Source organism: Neofelis nebulosa, chromosome 12 (genome assembly GCF_028018385.1).
Source record: "Neofelis nebulosa isolate mNeoNeb1 chromosome 12, mNeoNeb1.pri, whole genome shotgun sequence".
NCBI classification, from domain to species: domain Eukaryota; kingdom Metazoa; phylum Chordata; class Mammalia; order Carnivora; family Felidae; genus Neofelis; species Neofelis nebulosa.
Genome location: NC_080793.1, coordinates 409,513 through 433,241, shown reverse-complemented (window position 1 = coordinate 433,241; position 23,729 = coordinate 409,513). Strand labels below are relative to the sequence as shown.

Here is a 23,729-nt window from a genome sequence, read left to right as displayed (position 1 = left end):
CACACCTCCTCCCAAGAGGCCAGGAAGAGGAGAGGGCAGGGAGCCCCTGTTAATCCTCTCTAGTTTCTACACAAGTGCCAAGAACTAAAGCAGAAGCCAGCATTAGACACCAGAAAACCCAGTGAAATGGAAGGGCATTCAGAAAAGGGTCTCGAAAGCAGAATGCTGGTTGCCTCAAGGCAGAATAAGTAAGTGGTCCAGAAAACCATGTTTTTGAACTTGGTTCAGGAGGCAAATGGAAGTTGTGGGAGTTTTTTGCTTCAGAGCTGAGGCATCTCCTGGCCTCAATTGTGCTCAGCTCTCAACATGACAGCACTCACAACCACACCCTTCACTAAGTGTGTCCCTTAGAGCTCAACCACCGCTTTGGGGACAACCAGGGATATCCACGGAAAGGGTCACACAGGTGTCCCTTATATAATCTAGTTATATAACTTCGTATGGTTGAGCATCTCAGGCTTTCGTGGTTGTTTTTATGTATCTACTTTTCTGTTTCAGGAATAGAGAAAGGCCTTTGTGATGTAGCTACAGATGTTCCACTAAGGAAAAGACCCCCATCAAAACAAGCAGAAGTCTGGGGCACCTGGGTGGCTCAGTCAGTTAAGCATCTGACTTCAGTGGAGATCATGATCTCACAGTTCATGGGTTCAAGCCCCATGTCAGGCTCTGTGCTAACAGCTCAGAGCCTGGAGCCTCTTTGGATTCTGTGTCTTCCCCTCTCTCTACAACTCCCTCACTCACACACTCACTCTCTCTCTCTCTCTCTGAAAAATAAACATTAAAAAAATTTTTTTTTAAAACAAACAAGCAGAAGTCCTAAGGGGGAGCAGGAACTGAGTTTTGACCTCAGAGAAGAAGTGGCCTCAAGATCCGACAAGGAGACAGAGGGGCCCAGACCACCTCTCCCACATTTAGCCAACTTCAAGGAGCTGCCCACAGAGCAAATGCAGAAACACCCCTAATTGGGAATTTTGAGGCTCTGATTCATCCCTGGAACCATCTAGTTCCATACCTCTGGGCTGGCATCTTCCTCTTGCTTCATGGCTAAAAATGAAAAAAACAGTCAAGGTGAAAAGAAGCACTGGTTCAGGGCAAATGTTCCCTCAACTCACGCTCATGGGGCAGAGCAATGCTTTCAGCCTCTTCTCCTGGGTTCCTCTTCTCCTTAAGTTATGTCTTCACTGAAAGGAAAACCCTGGTGGAAAGCTGTGTTCTCCAAGAAGAGAAACACCAGAGCCACTTCCCTCTCTGTAAACAGCTCTCCCGTGGCTGCCCAGGAACCCCGAAGCGCAGCCAAGTCCTACTCCTCTCCCAGCTGGTCAAGGGCGGGTGTGGGCAGCTCAGCCAAGGCCTAGTGCAGCCAGGAGCTCCCAGTGCCTCAGCGATGAGGCTGTGGCTGGGGGGTGAGGTAGGGGTGTGTGGGGCCAGGCCAGGCAGCAGACTGTGAGAACACCTAGTGGCCTGTGTCAGGGGATTTCCTATCCGGTGTGGTTGACCTCAAGGTGGGTGTGTTGGGTCCAGGAGATGATGAATTGAGGACCTGCCTGGTTCACTTTACCCCTGTCTAGAGGTGAGGAGCCAGGTCTGGGGCCTTCACCTTGTGGCTCCCAGACCCCTTAGAAAAGCAGCAGCAAGGGAGGATTTATCTCTTCCAAAATCCCACTCAGAGAAATCAGGATGCAGAAGGCAGATGCAAGGTCATAGCCCACTTTCTCCTGGGTCAAATGTCCTGTGTCCTCTGCCACCACATGGAGAACCCTTCCTTCTCAGTCTCCTGAAAGGCCAGCAGCGCCCTTGACCCCAGCTCTGTGGTCTGCTAGTGCCCTGACCAGGCAGTCTCCCCACGCACCCCACCCTGCACATTTGAGGTGGGGTAGAGCTCATGGCCCCCAGCACGTGCTAGGGAGGCAAAGTGGAAGCCATTGCTTCTCCATCTGGGACAGCACAGAGCCAGAGGGAAGGGGCGCAAGTGGGCTGCAGGGTTGGGAAACGGCAGGTTAGGAGGCACCGGGGTTAGTGGCCATCCAGGTTGGGGGTGTCATTTTGGAGGGTCATCAGGTTGGGAGACCTCGGGGTTAACAGGCGTTGGGGTTGACGGGTGTCGGGGTGAAGGGGGCGTCGAGGTTAGGGGGCTCGGGGTTGAAGGCCGTTGGGAGTTGGGCGGCTTGGGTTGACAGGCAGCGGGGTCGGGACTCAGGGTTGGGGGACCTCGGAGTTGGGGTTGGAAGCGGTGGTTAGTGTCCGGACGACCGAGAGGACACGGCTCCGCCTCCCACAGGCGGCTCGCCGCGCAGCGCAGGGCCGCGCGGGCCTGTGGGGCGGTGTGCGTCCGTCACCGGGTGGGGCAGCTAATGGCTACCCTTCCTCTCGGGACCAGCCAGAACCTCAGGGCGCTCTGCGGGGACTCACCGGGACCGCGCGCGCCCGACGCCCGCGCTCCCGTCACTACCCCCCACCGCCGGGCCGCCGACGTCCGCGCTCCCGTCACTACCCCGACTGCCGGGCCGCCGACGTCCGCGCTCCCGTCACTACCCCACCGCCGGACCGCCGACGTCCGCGCTCCCGCCGCCCCGCCGCGGACGCCGGACCTCCACGCGCATTGGCCGGGGTCTGGAGGTCCCGCCCACTCGCAGGGTGGAGGCTGCGCATTGGACGCAGTGCAGCCAATCGGAGCTGCTTTGCTGCGGCGCAGAGGCCTGACGGCGCCGGAAGCCGCGCGGACTGCCGGAAGTCATCACGGGAGCCGGAAGCTGAGTGCCGTGCGGCGGAGACCCGCAAGAGTTCGCCTGGCGGCGGCCTCGTACGCGTGAACTGGCTCGGAGGACGCTCGCATCCTGCAGGACCCACCCAGCATGGGCCTCCTGAGCGGGGCGGCCCGCATCGTGGTGCGGGGCGCCGACCGCATGAGTAGGTGGACCAGCAAGCGGGGCCCACGTACCTTCTATAAGAGCCGTGGTACCAAGGGCACCGGCGTGCACGCCCGCGACGGGAAGTTCGTGCAGGTCAAGGAAATGGTCCCGGAGCTGGTGGTGCCCGAGCTGGCTGGCTTCAAGCTCAAGCCCTATGTGAACTACCGCGTCCCGGCGGGCACAGACGTGCCGCTGACGGCCGAGCAGCTGTTCCGGGAGGCAGTGGCACCTGCTATCGAGAAGGACTACAGGGACGGCACTTTCGACCCGGAGCAGCTGGACAAGTACGGCTTTGAGCCCACGCAGGAAGGCAAGCTCTTCCAGCTGTACCCCAAGAACTTCCCGCGCTAGGAGCCGAGGAGTGGCAGCCGCTGGGTGTGCCTGTGGACTGCGTCCGGCCATCGCCCCCGACCGCTGGTCCCGGGGTGGGCGAGCGGGGAGGCATTTCCTTCGTTTTGTTCCTATTAAAGACCTTAGCTACCGTCCGGTGTTGGTTTTGGCATCTGATCATTGTGAGATGAAAGGGTGCGGCATGACAGATCCAGGTGTAGTGAGCGAGGCAGAGCTCGCAGAGGCCCTGTTCCCGGTGTAACTGGAAGCACTGTCTTCCCAACCAAAAAGTTCTGGGGAGGTAGGCCAAGGGCGAGAAGACACGGAAGGAGAATTCACAAGGCACATGGTGCCACGTGACAACACTGGTTATCTGTCCCCCCAGATTCTTCACTCCCGAAACCAGTCAGCATATTCTTTATGGGTTGAAAAACAACTATTCTGGGGGCAAAACCTCCCGTCGTCTACAGTCTCCCCTCTGGATTCCCCGGTTTCAGTGCATAGTCCCTGAAGTCTTACGTGTTCTGCTTCATATTTAATTGACCCTTAGTTAAATACCATTAACACAAACTCTTAAGGAGGGTTCAAATTCTTGTGTTGAAATAAATGCACCATTAGCTGGGAAATGATCATTTTTACAGAGTGATTTCTTACATGTTCTGACCCTATATTTTCATCAGAAAATAAAGAAGTGTGTGTTTTCTGACTCTGATCACCTACAACCGAATATTGGTAGAAATTTGACAAATTCTACACTAGCCTGCACTTCAACTACTGTTCCTTCCAGAGAGACAAGAATGAACTATGGGAGTCAGATGAGTCACAAACCCAGTTATGTTCTTGGAGTTAGTATGTGTCCAAGCTTCGGAAGCTACTCAGGTTACTAACGCCACAATGGGGAATATTTCAAGTTTATGACACGCTAAGGCAATTCAATGTGTGTAGGCTTCCTTTTGTTTACCTGCATAGGAGGCTAATACAAGCACTTCTGGTGCCATGATAAGGTGATCTTTGTTTTTTTTAAAGTTTTTTGAGAGAGACTGCATGTGAATGGGGGATGGGCATACAAAGAGAGGAAGAGAGACAATCCCAAGCAGGCTCCTCGCCATCAGCACAGAGCCCGATGTGGGGTTTGAACTCACAAACCTGTGAGATCGTGACCTGAGCCCAAGTTAAACACTTAACCAACTGAGCCACCCAGGCGCCCCCGATAAGGTTTATTTAAGAGAAGCCAATAGCTTTTTTGACTGTTTACACTGTGGACATAAGGTACACTGAGCCCTATATAGTCACCTGTGGAGACTACAATAGGAATCTCAATGAGACGGTCTGACAGCAGTTCACTCACAAAGTCGCACTCTGGGCTTTCTTTGTGGAAATGGTCTTTGACTTCAAGCCAAGCAACCTCTTCCCCAGCTCAGATGTTTTCCCACTTCCAGAGGTGAAGGATATGATCATAAAAGGAGCAAGTAGTTAGGAAGCTGATGTCAAAGTTCGCTGCTTCCAGATAGAGGTCAGAGTCACAAACCTTGGTCCCGGCAGTGTGCAGCTGGCTGTCACTCTTCATCATGTCCTCTGCGAGTGCCTGGACAGAAGTCCTCGGTTTGCTTCCGCTCTGAAGTATGGTATGACCTTCTTCATCATTCTCTGCTAAATGATCGTAAGACGGTGCTGGTGACTGGTGTACAGCCTTCAGGTTTGAGAGATGTGCTGCTTTGGCTCCTGAGTTGCTGCAGGGAGAGGAACCTGAGCAGCATGACCGGCAGGTCTGTAATGGATTGTGGACGTACAGCCAGGACCAGTCGGCTCCATACACCAATGAGTTGGGCAATGTGTGGGATGCAGAGACTGTGCAGGCTTCCTGCTTCTCCTCTGGAATGAGACAGAATACAGGAAATGTGACGTTACCCAGGCTGATCTCATCACTACCAAATGATGGCCCCTGCCCACTCTCAAAGGGAGACTTTGCTAAAAGCAGTCACTCATTTGTCAGCAACCATTGTGCATGATGCAAAGGAATCCTTGAGACGTGGAGAGATGAGAAGAAAACAGACCTTCATCTTGCAGTGAGTACACTGTGGTGCCTAACAAAGGAATCGGCCTGGCTACAGAAGCACAAGGGTGACGGTGCCCTTCCAAGTTGGAGGACTTGGCAAAAGCTTCAGTTAAGACTTCAAAGCAGAGGACAAAGCAGTTAGCCAGATGGGAGAGACAGGGACGCATGTGAAACAGAGAACAAGCGTGTGTAAGGTAACAGGACACATCTGGGGAACCACAAACAAGTAGATGTGGCAGAAACGCCATCGGGGAGTGGCGACACGTGTCTGGAGGGTCAAAACCATACAGAATTCAGCGTGCTCTGTAAAGTCTGGATTTGAGCTTGGAAAGGACTCATTGGAGTTTACGTGGTTTTCCTTCTGGTGAGTTGCTATAGCAACTTTGAGGGTGGAGGACAAGACTGGAAAGAGGTTCAGCTATGGAAGGTTTGAAAGCAATATTCAACCAGAAAAAGAAATGACAAGGTGTTGCCAAAGCTGAGGTAATCTAGGGTCCAGGGCAAGGCCAAGCATGGCAAGAGCAGTCATAAAAAACTGGTGGCCAGTGACCTGGGGATGTGAACTTAGAAAACTGTCACCAGGTGAAAGGCCTGTTAGCCATTCAGGTCTTTAGTAAGCCTGGACAGCTACACACTCTGAAAGGGGTGCCACTGATGCCTCCCAAGTGCAAGGGTCCGGGCCAGAGCCATCAGAAGTGCAATCAGAGGGGTGCCTGTGGGGCTCAGTCAGTTAAGTGTCTGATTCTAGATTTCAGCTCAGGTCATGACCTCACGGTTCGTGAGTTCGAACCCCCCGTTGGGCCTGCGCTAACAGTGTGGAGCCTGCTTGGGACTCTCTTCTTCCTCCCCCTCTTTCCCTACGCCGCTTGTGCTCTCTCTCAAAATAAATAAATAAAACTTAAAACAAGAAAAAAAGGAAGAATAACTGCAATCAAAATGAGCAGTGATGAAGAAAGGCCAAGAAGTGTAGACCAGGTCAGTGCTGGAACCAGGAAACGCTGAGAGTGCCACCAGAGCATAGGAGATCCTACTCCCGAAGCCAGGGCTTTGCCCGGACAGAAGAGGCTCCAGAGAGGAACCAGATGCCGAACGTCCCCAGACAGCCAGAAAGGCACTCAGGCAACACGAGCAAGGGAGGGAGCGTGCCTCAGACCATCACTGTCCCTCCATGGTAGCCCGGATGGGACTCAGAGACAGGGCCACAGGGCTTTCCCAGCCAGGACCCCATTCTGGGCCCCAAGTCAAACAATAACAAAGAGCATATCTCCTACCCAAGTGCACACAGAATATTAACAGAACATCATGTTAAGCAACAAAGAATCAAAAAGTTCCACAAAGGAGAAATAGTACAAGCAAGCAACACTCTCTGATCATAACGCAATAAAAACTAAAACTAACACAAAGGGACAAAAAAGTCCTTCTACCTAAAAAATTTAAAACCTCCTACGAAACCACACTTGGGCAAAAGGGAAAGTACGAACTCAAGTCACAGAATTTCTTCTGAAAAATGAAATCATTACATCTCACAACCTAAAAATATGCTTGAATCAGAGAACATTTCAGACGCAAAAACACTCAATGCAGGGGTGCCTGAATGTCTCAGTCAGTTAAGTGTCCAACTCTTGGTTTCAGCTCAGCTCATGATCTCATGGTTTGTGGGATCGAGCCCCAAGTCAGGCTCTTCACTGACAGCTCAGAGTCTGCTTGAGATTCTCTCTCTGCCCCTCCCCTGCTCGCATACACAAGCACTCTAAATAAATCAATAAACTTCAGAAAAAAAAAAAGCTTAATACAAACACAATAATAAAGAAAAGTGAACTGTACTCCCAACTCAAAATGCTAGAAAAAGGAGACAAAGGGAAACAAACATAAAAGGAGAAACTGATGAGACAGAGAACAGAAAAACAACACAACTGTAATAAAAAGCCAAAATCCTACTTTTTTTTTAATGTTTATTTTTGAGAGAGAGAGAATAAGTAGGGGAGGGGCAAAGAGAGAGGAGGACAGAGGATCCGAAGTGGGCTCCATGCTGACAGCGGAGAGCCTGATGTGGGGCTTAAATTCAAACTGAGATCATGACCTGAGCTGAAGTCAGACACTCAACCCACTGATCCAACAGGTTCCCCCCACCCCACCTTTTTTTAAATGTTTCAAAATCTATCTTTCTTTCTTTCTTTCTTTCTTTCTTTCTTTCTTTCTTTCTTTCTTTCTTTCTCTCTCTCTCTCTCTTTCTTTCTTTCTTTCTTTCTTTCTTTCTTTCTTTCTCTTTCTCTCTTCCTTTTCTTTCTTTCTTTCTTTCTTTCTTTCTTTCTTTCTTTCTTTCTTTCTTTCTTTCTTTCTTTCTTTCTATAAAAATCCAATAACTTTTTTCTGGGACAAGATAAGTTAATGTCAAGTTCAAATACAAGAATAGTTAGGAAATCCTTAAAAAGGAAAAGTGAAGGTGCCAGTAACCCTGCTATTACAAAGACACCACCAAGCCTCCACAATCACAGCAGTGGGTACAGACACATGAAGAGACATCCAATGGGACTCGAAAGACAAAAAAAAAAAAAAAAAAAAAAGCCATGAAAGTACGGAACACAAGAAGAGTGGCATCTGGATTTACTGGGGGTAGATGGACTTTCTAATAAATGGTGTTGGGATAGCTGCTTGCACCACATACAACACAGACCAAAGTTCTAACTAAATACATGGTGCTACAAGTACTAGAAGAAAACACTGGTAAATTCTTTTTTTTTTTTTTTTGTTAAATTTTTTTTTTTAACGTTTTTATTTATTTTTGAGACAGAGAGAGACAGAGCATGAAGGGGGGAGGGGCAGAGAGAGAAGGAGACACAGAATTGGAAGCAGGCTCCAGGCTCTGAGCCATCAGCCCAGAGCCCGACGCGGGGCTCGAACTCACGGACCACGAGATCGTGACCTGAGCTGAAGTTAGACGCTTAACCGACTGCGCCACCCAGGCGCCCCAACACTGGTAAATTCTTTTACAACCTGAGTGTGAAAAGGGAAAAGCTTTTTAACACTAATATTCAAAATGTAGAAGATTCCGTGGGAAAAAATATCTATAAATGTGATTACATTAAAAAGCACCGTTGGGGCACCTGGCTGGCTCAGTTGGTAGAGCAGGCAACTCCATCTCGGGGGCGTGAGTTCAAGCCCCACGTTGGGCATAGAGATTATGTGTTTAAAAAAAAAAAAAAAAAAAAAAAAAGCGCCTTTTGCTTGGGGGGAGGGGTGGACACCAGAGGCAAAAATGAGACAATAAAGCAAGAGAATGTATTTCCAATGTATATCAGAGGTAAGGAGCTGATACGCTAATATATAAGAACTCTGTAAAACCAAGGGGGAAAAAGACAAGAAACCAGAAAGAAAAATTGGCAAAAGATGGACAAAGAAAATTTATAAAAACAGAAATATGGGGGTACCTCAGTGGCTCAGTCTGTTGGGCATCCGATTTTGGCTCATGTCGTGATCTCACAGTTCATAAGATCAAGCCCTGCATTCAGCTCTGTGCTGACAATGCAGAGCCTGCTCTGGATCCTCTGTCTCCCTCTCTGCCCCTCCCCAGCTTGTGCTTGGTCTCTCTCTCCAAAATAAACATTAAAAAAAAAAAAAAAAACAAAAAAAACCAAAAAAACCTGTATAAAATAAATAAGTAAATAATTAAAAAAAAAAGGAAACAAATAAACCTAATTGTATTTCAAATAAATAAAAACCCACTTCCAAGTAACCTTTGAACACAGCACTCTGACAATATCAAATTAATCTCACAAAAAAGAGCTGTAAGAGCATTTTGAGTTCCCTTCACAGGGTTGTGTTAGGTGCAGCACAGTAACAACTCTGTGAGGTGAAGCGTGTAAGTAAGAGTTTGCTGGGAGCAACTTTTCACTGGAGAAGGGAGACACCATGGAATAGGGATATGCATACATACATGTGGACACACACATATACACACAAGCACACATGGTTATGTAACCATATATACACACACAAACGTATCCACATATGTATAACCACACACATGTACACGTTATACGTAAACATACACATACATATGTATGTGCGCGCGCGCACGCACACACACACACACACACACACACACACACAGCCATACACAACACCTCAGTAGCTGTAAGACCAACTAATGACCAGATCTTGGATTCTAAACACACTCACCACTAAGAGGACCCAGGACACCCTGAAGAAATAGCTGATTCCAGGTATGGGAGAGGCAAAATACAAAATGAATGTGAAATATTTTGTGCCAAAAAGCGAGGAAGTACTCAAAAATCAATAGGGACATGTGAAAAGGACACAGGAGACAGCTTAAGGGGTTTTCATGGGAAAAGTCTAGGACAATGAGAACATTGTAATGAATGATGACTATAATAGATTATGACCCACTGAATGACATAAAAACGCATGAATCTATATGGTTAATAAACACAGATATATGGGAGAAAAGTGAATGCTAATTTTAAAATGTACAGAGTATGATAATAGTTACAAAATCACCATTTTGCAATTATAGTAATAATTTCATTCAGGGAAGACTCATTAATGGATTTGAGTGGAAGTCTGGTGAGGAATAAAAAGGTTCACTCTAACCACAGGCTACTTATTATTAATCACACAGGGGAAAACAGTATTTTTACAGCAGAGAAACCCAGGGGAGACCTTAACCAAGTGACCAAATTAACATCAGCAGTGAAAGGACAAAGTGGCATCCTGTGCCTCCTGACGAAACGCATTAAAGAAGGCAGAATGTCACTTCCATAATGTTCCTGGCAAAGAGCCACGAGCCAGTACAGGAGACGCACTGCAGACTCCAGGCCATCAACAGACTGAGAGCAAAAGGCAGTACAGTCGCAGCGCGCAGAGCAGCCAGAGAGAACGAGAATGGCTCTGAGGACACCAGATGGCGCAGACCCTCAAACACAGTTACTGGAAATAAGTAAGGACCCTGACAATGAAAAGAGTCTGTACATTAGGGAAATGCAAACATTATAGACATCACAGGCACCTAACAGAACCCCACGATACACGAGGCAAAAACGGACAGAAATGAGGAAGGACACAATACATCCGTAACGGTCGGAGACTTCACTACCCCACCTTCCAGGGCACCTGGCCGGCTCAGCCGGTGGAGCCTGTGACTCTCGATCCTGGGGTTGTGGGTCCGAGCCCCACACTGGGTGTAGAGATGATTTAAAAGAGCATCCAGACAGAAAACCCAGAGAACACGGGAACAGGGCACTCCACCCACAGCTGCGGAGAACTCTCTTCTCGAAAGCCCGTGGGGCACTCTCTGGGACCAACCACGTTTGAGGCCACAAGACAGGCCTCAGTAAACTTAGAATATACTTAGAAATCAGGAACAGGAAAAAATTCAGGACAGTCACAAAAATGTGGAAACTAAGCAACACACTGATGGACAACCAAGGAGTCAATGAGGAAACCACGAGGGAAATGAGGAAGCACCCTGAGGTGAATGAAAAGACTCCACACCCCAAAAGTGAAGGGGTACAGCGAAAGCAGCAAATACGTGAGAAAAGAGACCTCACGGGGCTTTCAGCTGAGAACAGGGCAGCGCACCTGTGCCCCTGCAGAACAGGAAGTCCTGGGGCGTGGCCCAGCACACAGGAGACAGGCCTGCAGAGCAGAGAGGTGGTGCCTTAATCACTTCTTTGTATAGATGAGGAGGGAGGTGGAGTCACGAAGGGAGAACGAGGAGGGAAAGGGGGCGTTGGGCGTTTGCGAAGAGAGAAGAAAATGTGCAACGGTCCTGACAGTGAAGACTTGCTGGCCAGAGAAAGGTGGTGGTGGGCCTGGCGGTTCCCAGGCCCTCCCGCAGCACGAACTCAGAGTGAGGCCCGCAGGGCTGCCCTTTCCCTCCAGCCACCTTCTGGGGCTCAGGCCCAAGTCTGAGCTGGGTCTGACCAGTGCTGGGTTCTGCTCACAGAGCGTGAGCAAGGCAGCGTGAGCAGAAGTGAAGCACTGGCAGAGCAAGGGGGCAGGAAACTGGGAACCCCCACCCCAGGCCTGACTGCCCCAAGCCCCCTACTCACCTATTGCCTTTTGGCAGTTGAAGATCTTAAAGCCACCGTGCATACACGCTGCCAGGAGCAGGTGGTGGTGGAAAGGATGCCACTTGAGCCGCCACACTCCGCCCCCCACGGACATGTCTGCAAAAGGCTGCTTCATGTTCCGGGTGTCCCACAGTAGAATATGTTCGTCATAGCTGAAAGCCATCCAGCACAGGGATCATGCAGGAAAGTCAATGCCCACTTATTCCCTAGGTGGCAGCGGGGACATCTCCCAAGCAGGCCCATCCCATTCATTCCTCTAGGACAAAGTTCCTTTTCCCCAGCCCAGATAACCTACACTTTGGTTTAAGAGTTGGTCCAACTGGGGGCGTCTGGGTGGCTCAGTCGGTTAAATGTCTGATTTCGGCTCAGGTCATGATCTCATGGTTCAGGGGATCGAACCCCACATCAGGCACCGTGCGACAGCACAGAGCCTGCTTGGGATCCTCTGTCTCCCTCTCTCTCTGGCCCTCCCCCTGCGTGCACACGTGTGTGCTCTCTCTCTCTCTCTCTCTCTCTCTCTCAAAAACAAATAAGTAAACGTTAAGAGTTGGTCCAATTAAAAACTGCAACGGTCAACGTGAGAAAATGAAGGAAAAGACGCAAGATGGACCCCTGTGCACAAACCCTAAGAGACTCACCTTCCCGTGGCCAGGATGTTCTCCCGATGGGGACTGCTGCGGATGCTGCACACACCCATGGAGTGCCTACAGGCAAAGTGCAAGGTCTGAGCGCGTGCGCACACAGGGACACGTCTCTGGTGGAAAGTCCGCGGAGGAGGGATGGGAGGGCTGGTGGTACATGCCTAGGGCCGGCCCCTTGATGAATTTACCTCTTGCTAGTGAACACAGATGTGCCAGGTGTCCTGGTGTCCCAGCCTTTCAGAAGACCATCGTCCCCACCTGTGTGGAAACAGAAACGCCCACTGACCGTGGCACTGACGACAGGAAGCAGCCGCTTCTCAGGGAGGGAATGTATGCCTGTGAGGAAATCCCCGTGAAGGACTTTTCCTGGGTGGTTTCAGGTTGGCACCAGGCAGAAGAGCTCCAGAAACAGCACCCCAGAAAGAGGCCTGTGCTGTGACTGTGTCTTCACACTTGAAGAGGGCACCTGCAGGGAAGACAGGAAAGGCTGATGAGCTCAGCCTACAGGAATGAAAGGGAAGGACAAGAAGTCAGGGGAAGAATTTTCAGGTCACATGTGGCTAAAGTGCCTTCTGTTCAGGCTCCAGCAACCAATGCTCCTAGCTGCCACAAACCAGAGCTGCCTTATCAAGGAACTCAGAACAGGATCTATATGCAGGAGGCAGCAAACACGAGCATTTTTTTTAAATGTTTATTTTTTGAGAGAGACACACAGAGTGCAAGTTGGGGAGGGGCAGAGAGAGAGGGAGACACAGAATCCGAAGCAGGCTCCAGGCTCTGAGTTGTCAGCACGGAGCCCAATGTGGGGCTTGAACTCACGAACAGTGAGATCGGACCTGAGCCGAAGTTGGGCGCTCAACTGACTGAGCCATCCAGGGGCCCAACACAAGCACTTCTTAAGGTTCTGGAACCTTCAGCACACCTCCATTTATCTTGAAGTCACCTGGGGCACCTGCGTGGCTGAGTCGGTTGAGTGTCCGACTTCGGCTCAGGTCATGAACTTTTGGTTCGTGAGTTCGAACCCTGAGTCGGGCTCTGTGCTGACAGCTCAGAGCCTGGAGTCTGCTTCGGATTCTGTGTCTCCCTCTCTCTCTCTCTGTTCCTCCCCTGATCATGCTCTCTCTCTGTCTCTCTCTCAAAAATAAAGAATAAAAAAAAAATTTTTTTAAAGGGAAGTACATTTTGTAACCTTACAGTAAAAGGACCTCTGTGCTTGTCTTAGGGAATCTGAAAAAACAGGAAGGGTAGGGAGCCGCCACCCTAATCCATAACTAGTCTTTGAAGACAGCAACAAGATACAGTGTGATGGTGGCTATCTTGAAGGAAGGGGAGAAAGGCTGAAAAGCAGGGCCCACAGGGAGGATGAAGAGCAAAAGAAAAACACCTAGGTCTGACCACTCCGTCCATCCATCCACTCAACCGTGTATCGTTCCTTATACCCACCCACCACCTAGCCACCTTTGCTCCACTCCGCCCATCCAACACATGCTCGCTGAGCACACTGCAGATCCCCGGGACAGACAGAAGGGATACAGGAGGAACACGACCTACAGCTACGTAGACCAACAGAACCGGTCCAGCCAGGCAGGACACCTGCAGGTGAGCCTGCAATCTGAGCTGCCGTCCTGTGGCAAATTTGCAGAGAAAGCTGGTACTGGCTTCTTTACACGCTGGTCTGTCTCACACCCCACATCCATCCACCAGGACATCCTGACAAGCCACCTTCACACATACAACCAAAGTCCTACCACCTTTCCCTCGCGTGCACTGCTCCCAGCTCAGTCTGAGGCCTTCTTGCCACCACCTGTGTATGGCAGGTCCCCAGGCTCTGCCCTCGTCTCCTTGCAGTCTCTACTTGACACATTAGGAAAAAAGATCCCCTTCTATTCTGCAACATTAAGTCAGAAAACGTCACCCCTCTGCTCAATATCCTGCTATGGCTTCTACTGCAGTCTGAGCCAAAGCCAAAGTCCATCCTGAGGCCCCCAAGGCCACGTGAACTTTGATCTCACCTTCTGTTCTGCCACCTGCCTCCTGCCATTCTGGCCACACAGCCGCTTGCTGTCCTCATGCAGCAGGCTCACTCCTGCCCTACCTCTGCCCACCATGACCATGCTCTGTAACAGGACAGGCTGCACCTGCCCACAGCACCCCAATCCCCCAGTCACAGCCCACCAAAGCACTTCTCACCTCTGAGCCACTGTGCCCTCTCTTCACTCATTCTGTGTCATGCTTTGTGACCACTGCCCGTCTCCTCTCTGTGTAAGTTCAGGGAAAGCAGGGCTTCTGTCTGTCTCGTTAGCTCATGTGTCTCTGGCACCTATAGCGGCGCATGGCACATAGTAGATGCTCAACAAACGTTCACTGAATAAACGACTTGGTGCTGAATTACAACATCACAGCCTCCACTATGCTTGGCTCTGAATTAGCTGAGTCTCAAGGTAGAGCTAATCCAAGAATGAGAAGCCTCAAGAAATTAAACCTCTATTGTTGTCACTGAGACTGTTCACAGTGTGACAGCAAAAAATGCAGAAAGGACCCAGCTGTCAGGGGAAGATGAGCATTAGACACAATGAGGATGAGCCCAAACAGCAACAAGGGGTCGAACCGGACCAGTATCTCCAGGATAGGATTTTAAGCTGAGCCCTGCCAGAAAAGCAGAACAAACCGGTGGTCTAACACGGAGGTTGGGGAAAAAAGAACAGTTCGGTTAAAGCATGGAGATTGGAGAGAACCCTGAATGGGTGAGGAAAAAGCCATCACTCAAAACTGGCTGGAGAGGTAGGCAGGGACCCGATGTGCAAAGCCACAATGTCGCTGGGGGGGATTGCACCAAGAATTCTGGAGAGAAGCTGCAAAGGGTTTAACCACGAGTGAAGTGTGATAACGTTTGCATGTTTGTAGCTTTTTTTTTTTTTTTTTTTTTTTTTTTTTTTAAGTTTTTGAGAAACACAGGGAGACAGCGCATAAACAGGGCAGGGGCAGAGAAAGGGAGGCACAGAATACAAAGCAGGCTCCAGGCTGAGGTGTCTGCACAGAGCCCGTTGTGGGTCTCGAACCATGAAGCGTGAGATCATGATCTGAGCTGAAGTCAGAGGCTCAACTGAGTGAGCCACTCAGACACCCCAAGTTCACGTTTTAAAGCAATCGCTCTAGCTACAGTGTGGAGGCAGGATTAGAAAGGCTCAAGAATGAATGCAGGGCCATCCTTCAGGGCTCTGCCAGGAGATGAGACAGTGCCCCCAACAGGGGGCAAGAGAAAGAGATGGCCAATTCTGAGATGCTTGGAAGATCAATAGGACTCCCACTTCTGGAAGGGGTGAGGGGACGCTGGTGTCTGATTTGGGCAGCCAGACCCTGCCCTGGGGTCGGGACATTAGGCAGGAGCTGTGTGCAACAGGACAACACAGGGACAATGGCCTGAGCCAGGATCCACATGTGAAATGCCCAGGAAGCATCCTTTTTTTTTTCCTCTTAACGTTCATTATTTTTTTTTAATTTTTTTAAACGTTTTATTTATTTTTGAGAAAGACAGAAACAGAATGCGAGCAGGTTAGGGGCAGAGAGGGAGGGAGACAATCCGAGGCAGGCTCCAGGCTCCGAGCTGTCAGCACAGAGCCCGACGCGCAGCTTGAACTCACAAGCTGTGAGATCGTGACCTGAGCCAAAGTCGGACGCTCAACCGACTGAACCACCCAGGCACCCCATCTTAATGTTTATCTATCTTTGAAAGAGACAGTGTGTGAGACAGTGAGAGCACTCATGAGCAGGAGAGGGGCAGAGACAGAGAACCCCAAGCAGGCTCCATGCTGTCAGTGCAAAGCTTGATGCAGGGCTTGATCTCAGTAACCATGAGATCATGACCTGAGGTGAAGTTGCCCCCCATCCCCCCCACCCCGGAAGCATCCTTGCAGAGTGCTTGGTAGCTGGCAAGATAAAGGCATCAAGAGCTCAGGGGGAAGAAAGGTCTAGGGCACCCGGCTGGCTCAGTCTGAAGAGTGTGTAACTTGATCTCAGGGTCATGAGTTCAAACCCCATGCTAGGTGCAGAAATTACTCAAAATAAATTAGTAAAATCTCCTTGAGAGAAAGAAAGAAGGAAGAAAGAAAGAAAGAAAGAAAGCAAACAAGCAAAAAAGGTCTGCTTAAGCAACCAGAATGCAATTGTTTCTGGAAGAGAGAGCAGCTGAAATCAAAAGAGCAACAAGGCAGAGCGACAAGAGCACCCAGATAGGCCAGAGGACAAGTAACACTTTCAAACAGAGGGAAAGGAGCCAGCAAAGGAATGAGAAGCAATCAGAAAGAAGAGGGAAGCCTGGGATAACGCAGAGAAAAGACTGCACCGGGAGGAGGCCGGCGTGGGAGCACTGCTGAGAGGTACTCCCCGGACCAGGCACCGTGGCCGCCACTGAGGACCTCCCCAAGAGTGGTTCTGGCGGAGCGGGGTGGGCCACGGAGCTTGCGGACGGTCTAACAGAACGTCCCGGACCTCACGACTCACTGTACGGCTCAGCACACCACCAGCAACTAGACGCAAAAGGAAACGAGGGTCAGATCTTTTCTTTGCCTCTCCTTCTGTCTTCTCTCAGAGACCAATGCCCCCTGCCCCCCACCCCCCGTCTCCCAAGAGTCCTCACCACCTGGGGAAGAGAGGCTGCTCAGCTACCTGGCTCCTGCAAACGTCAGGTGTGTTCATTTCTCGTCCTCACATCAGCACCCCCAATACATACCACTCACAATGTCAGGAAATCAATCCTACCCCTCTCAGGCTTTTCTTTGGGAAGGTAAACTGGACCCAAGAGAGGAGTGACAGCCTGAAATCCAACGTGACAAGGCCAACACTGGACCCAGAGATGGCAATGGAAAATGTGGGAACCCTGCATTTCTCGGAGCAGGAGCAAACATGGCAGGAGGCAGGGGTCCGGCTGCTCCAACACTGGGGGCAGTGTCCCCCAACACCCTGCAATGCCCACGGCCAGGTGTGCTTTGTTTTCTAAGGAATAGCTAAGTGTTGAGTACCAACTAACAGCTTTTGCCCCAGAAAATACATTCTCCACAAAGGGTTTTCACGATCCCAACATGTCCAGAGTCACAGCCCTGACCTGGGCCTCACCTGCTCACTCCCTCCCTCCTAGGATCCATCCCCAGGGGAGAAGTACCAACCTGAATAAACGATTTCTGTCTGCCAGTAATTGAAAGCCGCAATCCAGGCCTCAAAGTGATGGGCTTGCCACATGGCCACCTCCTGCAGCCCAGGCCCCTCCTCATTCACCTCTAGCAGGTAGAGCTGCCCCTTGGAGTCACTGCTAATGACTTTCAAGGGCTGGTCACTGGCCCTAGACACAGAGAACCAACGGAGAAACCCAGCTGAATTTATTCATTGACCCAAACTCATCACCCACTTCTGGTTCCTGACTGGTGGCATCCCGAGACGTGTCATGGGAGAGGCTGTCCATGGGCCTGATGCACGGATGTGCCTGTTAACAGGTTTGGGCATCTGGCAGAAATCAAAACTAGCACATAACTTGTCAAAATAAACCCATGTCAGCTTCTCCTGATGAAAACACTGTCTCTTTTACCTAAAAGGATGAATTGTTTCTTTTCAGATGAGCACCAGTAATGACATTCCTGAGTCTAGGAAGCCACAATCAAGGCTGGTGCAAGGTTTCAACTCTCTCTTGCATGAAAAGAGCAACGAATGCTCAGAGGAAAGACGGGATCCCTCACCAACACCGGCTCTTACCTTCCAATTTTCCCAGTGGACCAATCCAGAGACAAGGCCAGACACTGCTTCTCCAGGGCAAAGCTGGAAAACGGCTGCAGTGTGTACGCATCCTAGTGGAGAGAAAACGCTATCAGAAGGAAGCAGCCCAGAACCTTGGAAAGACTACTCCCGTAGCTCAGGTAGCCATCATTCCCTCATCGCCTACTAGGTGAACAAAACGGGTCAGTCCCTCATTCACGGCAGAATGAGAAGACACCGGACAACTGGCCCCTGCCCTCCAGGAGCTGACGCACCTGCAGAAGGGCTTTCCCACATGTGACCTTGGGGGAAGCTGATCTGTTTTTCAGTCCCCCTTGCTGTCCATGCATTCCTAGACATAACCACACCGCCTACGCAGACTCCCAGAAGCACCCCTGGGACACACTCTCCATCTCTTCAGGCCTCAAGGGATGCTGGCATATTCTCTCTCCAGGGACAGAGACAGCCGGCTCTTTCCTCCAGTTTCCTTTTCCGAAGCCACAACTAGCCATTAAACGCTGTTTCTCTTTCCTATGATTTATGTAAGCTTTTTTTTTTATTACCTAAGTATCTGAACAGTGCTTAACTCCATCAAAAGGCTCCTAGCAGGCTGCTTCCTCAGTGTCCTCTCTGGGGTTTATCTACTCTTGCTCAGAATCCCAGTTGATGGGCCCACAGTCTTCCTCGGATGTTTCCTCCCTCACTCCTGAGATAGGGCAGCTGCTCTCAGCTGGCCGGCGAGGTCCATTATACACACGCCCTCAGCTGCCATAAATCCAACAGCAAGTGGACCCGTTCCAGTCCCACCCACACCCCTGGACCAGTGTGTGTCCCTCTCACTAAGTCAGGGCTCGGTCTTGTGGGCTGTTTACTTCCCTGTTCTCTCCCTCTTCCAACAATCAGATGCAGTCATTTTGCAAACATGTGGTGCTGATCAATACCAAATGCTCTGAAAAAGTCACATAGAAAACTGCCTTCCTAATTATGGCTGAGAAACACCACTTTCACATAAGAAATTCACGGCCATTCTTGGCCCCAGCATCATCAACCTAAGAATGCTGGTCCAGCTTTCCTTACAGAGGAACTTTCAGATCCACTGACAGGTAAATAAATACCCTGTCACTTCACCCCTTCTGCTGGTGACACATAAATTGATCTCTTCTCAAATTCAGATGCAGAACCCAATAATTTAAAATAGATCGCATACTAATTTAGAGTGTTATATGACAGAGGCACCTGGATGGCTCAGTCAGTTAAGCTTCTGACTCTTGATTTCAGCTTCAGGTCATGATCTCACAGTTTCTAGGATCGAGCCCTGCATCAGGATTCACACTGACATCGTGGAGCCTGCTTGGGGTTCTCTCTCTCCCTCTCTCTCTGCCCCCTCCCCCACTCATGTTCCCATACGCTCTCTCTGAAAACAAATAAGTCAGCATTTTTTAAAAAATAGAATGTTTTATACGATTTGCCATTGAACGGAAACCATCCCACAAAAAGGTTTATATCAGCACAACCTCCTGCCCAAACCCTCTCCATTCAGATTCTTTCCACCCCCCAAAAACTCCTCGCCCTAGTCACTGACCTCAGATCCCACCAAGCGGAGCAGTTCTATGGACCCACCAGCATCTGCCACACCCAAGAGGGCATGGCCGGCCACCGGCACGTGGCACCTGAGGAGAGAATTCACATGTCAGTCAGAACACGGGATATGCCCAGAACACAGGTTAGCATTATGCACCTCAGTAACTTATTAAATTTCAATTCCAAAACCAGGTTGTAGCCTACAGTTCTGTTTCAAGATTCCCCAGCTTACGAATCAGAAAACTAGCATCACTTCCCAGACTGATACCAACCCTAGGACTCAGAAATGAAAAGAGCCCAAGTCTCTAGTAGCCTCCAAATGCCAACAGGTGGGCAGGACAATAAAGAAATGAACCCAAAGTTCAGACATTTCCCCATCTTACTGAATGCTGACAGGCATCAGTCTCCCCTGATTAAATGAACAAATACTCGACAAGTCCCAGACAGGGGGAATTGTTATCAGTTATACCATTTCATGTCCAAGATTGCAGAAGTATCTCTTCTTTGGATCTCAAGCAGGGGGCAAGCAGAGCTGTCTGCATTGAGACGATACAAGTAGAGACGACCTAAACGGCTTGGAGGCTCGTCAGGGTCAAGTCCACTCTACAAAAAAATGCAGACATGCTCTATGACTACCTTAATAGATATCGAGGAACCCAAGGGATGGGAAAAGGAATCAAGGGAAAGAAAAGGCTTGACGAGGCTCTGGAACTCGGCCTCAAAGCAGCACCTCTGATTATCTGAGCTGGAAAAAATGTCTCCTTTTGTACATGATTAATGGGTAAGTAGATAAACTCTGCTAGACTCAGTACAGAATGCTTTTTTTTTTTTTTTTAATTTTTTAATGTTTATTTACTTTTGAAGGAGAGAGAGACAGAGTGTGAGTGGGGGGGAGGGCAGAGAGAGAAGGAGACACAGAATCTGAAGCAGGCTCCAGGCTCTGAGCTGTCGGCACAGAGCCCGACGCGGGGCTCGAACCCACAAACCGCAAGATCATGACCTGAGCCGAAGTCGGACGCTCAACCGACTGAGCCACCCAGGCGCCCCCAGGATGCTTTTTTTTTAAAGTTTTATTTAAGCAATCTCTACACCGACGTGGGGCTCAATTAAATCCATGACTCCGAGATCAAGCGTCGCGTGCTCTTCGGACTGAGCCAGCCGGGTGCCCCTACAATGCTCCTTCTAGGTGAGCTAACAGGGACCAGCTATGGTTAGGGTCACCAAAGGACCCAGTCTGCCCGGAAGGGTCCTGACCTAGGCCTGTTGCTGGAGTGCCAGTTCTCATGCTTAGTAGTGTTCTGGTTTGGATCTGAATAGATGCTGCCATCAAGAGAATAGGTACGGCTCCTTCCAATTCCCGTTTTTCTTTCTATTCTAGGCTTCATTCATAAGCTTGAGCCACGCCTGCATATGGGGTACATTTTACTTTCAAGATGCCCATTCTAACCTACCTTCTGGCCACAACGCAAACGTCACATCTTCATCTCCTGTGTGACTCCGCAGCCTTTTCTGTTCCTGCCTCCCCCACAACAGGCCAGACACGTCTCAACATTTGCGGTCGGCTCTGCCTCTCTGAAGTATTTTCTCGTCCTTCCTGAGACCTCTCCTAAAAGAGAGTTTGACTCTGGGGCCTTAGCTACTCGAGAAACGCCATTTGGGGAGCACGGACCTAGAAAGCCGCGGCCGAGACCGCCTACGGCCAGGAGGACACCACACACCTTGCTCTCAGGGTCCGCGGGCTGGTCCTCTGGCTTCCGCAGCTGGTAGGTGCCGCAGACCAGCAAGTGCCTGCGGCCTTCCAGCGGGCACCATTCCACCGAGTCCGCGGTGTATTCCGTGTCCACCACCTGCAGCAGCCGCACGCGACCTTCCGTCGCCCGGAAGTCAGACAAGGACGCAGTAGCGTCCAAGGCTGCGGGAACCGGGCAGCGCGGGAGGGGTGACGAGGCCAGATTGGGAGCGGGGTCGGGGCTGAGGTCGACGGTGAGAGGGGGCTCGGAGTCAAGACCAAAGACCGCGTCGGTGAAGAAATGCTCCCGCAGCCGGTCCTTTTTCTACTTCCGCAGTCCCCTCCTTCCCTTTCCTGGGGCGTCGGGGCGGGACTTCCGGCCGCCGATTGCCGCCGCGCGTGACGGTGGCCTCCGGCGCCTCCCGCCGGCCGGCGGACTTCCTCGGGCCCCACGTGCCAGGGCTCGCATCTTGCCCTGGCAGGGAGACGTGGGCATCTGGGCGGGCAGTGGTGTCCCCTTCGGAGTCCCCGAAGATCTGGGCTCTGAAGGAGAGCGGGGGGGGGGGGGGGGGGGGGTTGCGGGACGCAGAGGAAGAGAAAACGGGCATGAAAGTGGGGGTAAGCTAAGGACCTAGACATTCAGGGAGCCCAATCCAGGGTCAGTCCTAAAAGGGCTGCGTCCTGCCAGCCCTGTGCCCCTCATGTCCATCCTAGAGGGCTGCCGGTAGGCCATGAAGTGCGGCGCACCCGTGGATGCCAAGTCCCGCCTGCCAGGACAGCACAGGAGACAGGGCGGACTGAGGTGGTGGGTAGGTAGGTAGACAGACTCGTGGCGCCAGCGGCAGGGGTCTGTCAGCCACTCAGAATGTAAAGGCCACCCAGCACTGCCATGATCTCACTTGGGACACGGAGTAGATGCGGCTGCCATTCAAGAAAATTAATATATTCTACAGAATAGATTTGGGGAAGGCAAGTTTTGGACACTGTTAAGGATGGATTGAATTGTGTCTGCCCCAAAAGATACATTGAAGTCCTATCCCACAGCACCACAGAATGTGACCTTTGGAAACAGGGCCTTTACAGAGGTAATCCAGTTAAAACGAGGTCATTACGGTGAGCCCTAGTCCAATATGACTGGTGTCTTTATGAAAAGGTGATTTGGTCTCCCAGGGACAGAGACCCACAGAAAAAAGATAACGTAAAAACAGAGGATTGGTATGTTGCATCCACAAGGCAAGGGAGGCCTCAAACTGCCAGAAGGTAGGAGAGGCCTGAAACAGGCCCACCTTCCCATGTGTCTTCAGAGGGATCATGGTCCTGCCAACACACCCATCTGGGACTTCCCACCTCCACAACAGGGATGATACATTGTTGTCTGAAGCCATCTGCTGAATGCTAACTTGTTATGATAGCTCCAGGTAGCTGGACAAGCTGACATTGAAATCCACATAGATACCTGGGTACCCAGCCTGTGGTTTTCAAGTAGGGCTATGGCTAGATATACAGCTGTGAGTCAGCAGCTCAGGTGGCAGCTGAAGCAGAGAAGCAGAAAAGGTTGGTCAGAAAGCATCAGGACTTTCCAAAATAGCTGAACCACACATTTGTATCTGCTACAAGGAAGGGTCAAGGGGCACCCGGCTGGCTCAGTCCGTAAAATATGCAACTCTTGACTTCCGGGTCATGAGCTTGAGCCCCCCAGACACTCATGCTGGGTGTAGACATGAGTGTCTACACCCAGCATGAGCACTGGGTGTAGACACTACTTAAAAAAAAATAAAATAAAAAATCTTTAGGGGGAAAATTAAGGTCAAGTCACCCAGCCCCACACACTACAACTCAAACAAGCCCCTACACTAACCATCTGAATGGTAACATTTCATAGGCACCCTAAGAGGTGTGACTGCAAAGATCAAGAGTTTGGGGCCATCAGAGGAGAAAAGAAACCAGGGACTGCCATCAGAGAAGGGACAAGGGAAGCAAACAGGGATAAAAACTGTCTGTGGATCCTACAGCACCTTCACAACAGTGTCCACTCCAGGGAGCCACTGCAGTGACTCGAGCAAAGGGAAGGAGCCACTACATGGGCAACTCTAGAACCCTTACAGCCACCTTCTAAGCTCTAGCCCTTCACCAGCACAGACGTGGGGGGGTCTCTAACACACGGTACAGGGGCACAGCCCAATTGGACGGGGATCAGCTACCAGCAGCAGCGCCTGCTCAAAGCAGCTACGTTGCACGATCCCCAGACCAATGCTATTCCGATGAGCCATGCGACGTGGAAGACCTCAACCGTGTATCAGGACCTAGCGTGGTGACCTACAGGTCTGCTGAGAGACCCTGGGCACTTCAATTTCAATGTAATTTTCTGGCAAGTAGCCAGGATAATGACCTCAGGATAATGTGTGGTCAGGGAATGCAGACAGGCTGAAGTGCCGGGTCATGAAGGACAGAGGCAAAAACCACAGCCTGTGGTCTTTTGCCTCCTCTTCCCAGGAGCCTTTTTGCCTGAAAGCACACTGCCTGAGCACACTCAAGGCCTTGCGCCTGGAAGACCACCCAAACCCCAACATGCCAACATACCTGGGTTCCCCCCACCCAAACGGTCCAGACTAGAGCTGGCCTCTGGAAGAAGGAATTACACCAGCCCCG

The 23,729-nt window shown here is 50.7% G+C and overlaps 3 protein-coding genes across 7 annotated transcripts in view; 1 reads left to right on the top strand and 2 right to left on the bottom strand.

The window, feature by feature from the left end:
* PNPLA7 (patatin like phospholipase domain containing 7) overlaps nt 1–2,547 on the bottom strand; it is a 63,051-nt gene extending 60,504 nt beyond the window's left edge. For 3 of the 5 annotated variants that reach the window (XM_058693385.1, XM_058693388.1, XM_058693390.1), the window contains exons 1-2: nt 2,410–2,541; nt 1,013–1,044 (exon numbers count right to left, since the gene is read on the bottom strand). In XM_058693385.1, the coding sequence (XP_058549368.1) occupies nt 1,013–1,042 (30 nt within the window). In that variant the 5' untranslated portion in view covers nt 1,043–1,044; nt 2,410–2,541. Of the gene's footprint in view, nt 1–1,012; nt 1,045–2,287; nt 2,368–2,409 lie in introns of those variants that run through there. The other 2 variants (XM_058693387.1, XM_058693386.1) reach the window with 2 other exon arrangements.
* Nucleotides 2,548–2,730: 183 nt separating this feature from the next.
* Nucleotides 2,731–3,394, top strand: MRPL41 (mitochondrial ribosomal protein L41). Its single transcript, XM_058693398.1, has one exon. It carries the CDS (start codon nt 2,853–2,855, stop codon nt 3,258–3,260), a length of 408 nt encoding a protein of 135 aa, XP_058549381.1. The 5' UTR covers nt 2,731–2,852; the 3' UTR covers nt 3,261–3,394.
* A 1,034-nt stretch (nt 3,395–4,428) lies between these two features.
* Nucleotides 4,429–23,350, bottom strand: DPH7 (diphthamide biosynthesis 7). Its single transcript, XM_058693330.1, has 13 exons — nt 23,282–23,350; nt 21,828–21,847; nt 21,455–21,623; nt 21,070–21,405; nt 19,821–19,954; nt 19,353–19,440; nt 17,771–17,862; nt 17,191–17,363; nt 12,390–12,494; nt 12,217–12,286; nt 12,026–12,091; nt 11,367–11,539; nt 4,429–5,111 (listed from the first exon to the last, which is right to left on the bottom strand). Exons 1-13 carry the CDS (start codon nt 23,348–23,350, stop codon nt 4,657–4,659), a joined length of 1,950 nt encoding a protein of 649 aa, XP_058549313.1. The 3' UTR covers nt 4,429–4,656.
* Between the last annotated feature and the right edge of the window lie 379 nt (nt 23,351–23,729).

Bases quoted from the DNA above. Each gene is read 5' to 3' on its own strand.
- MRPL41 (XM_058693398.1), top strand. From the start codon at position 2,853: ATGGGCCTCCTGAGCGGGGCGGCCCGCATCGTGGTGCGGGGCGCCGAC.
- DPH7 (XM_058693330.1), bottom strand. From the start codon at position 23,350: ATGGCTCATCGGAATAGCATTGGTCTGGGGATCGTGCAACGTAGCTGC. The intron at 21,848-23,281 runs GTAGCTGATCCC...CTGTCCTGGCAG, and splicing joins TTGAGCAGGCGCTGCTGCTG to GCGGGACTTGGCATCCACGG. The intron at 12,287-12,389 runs GTCCTTCACGGG...GTTTCCACACAG, and splicing joins CCTGAAACCACCCAGGAAAA to GTGGGGACGATGGTCTTCTG.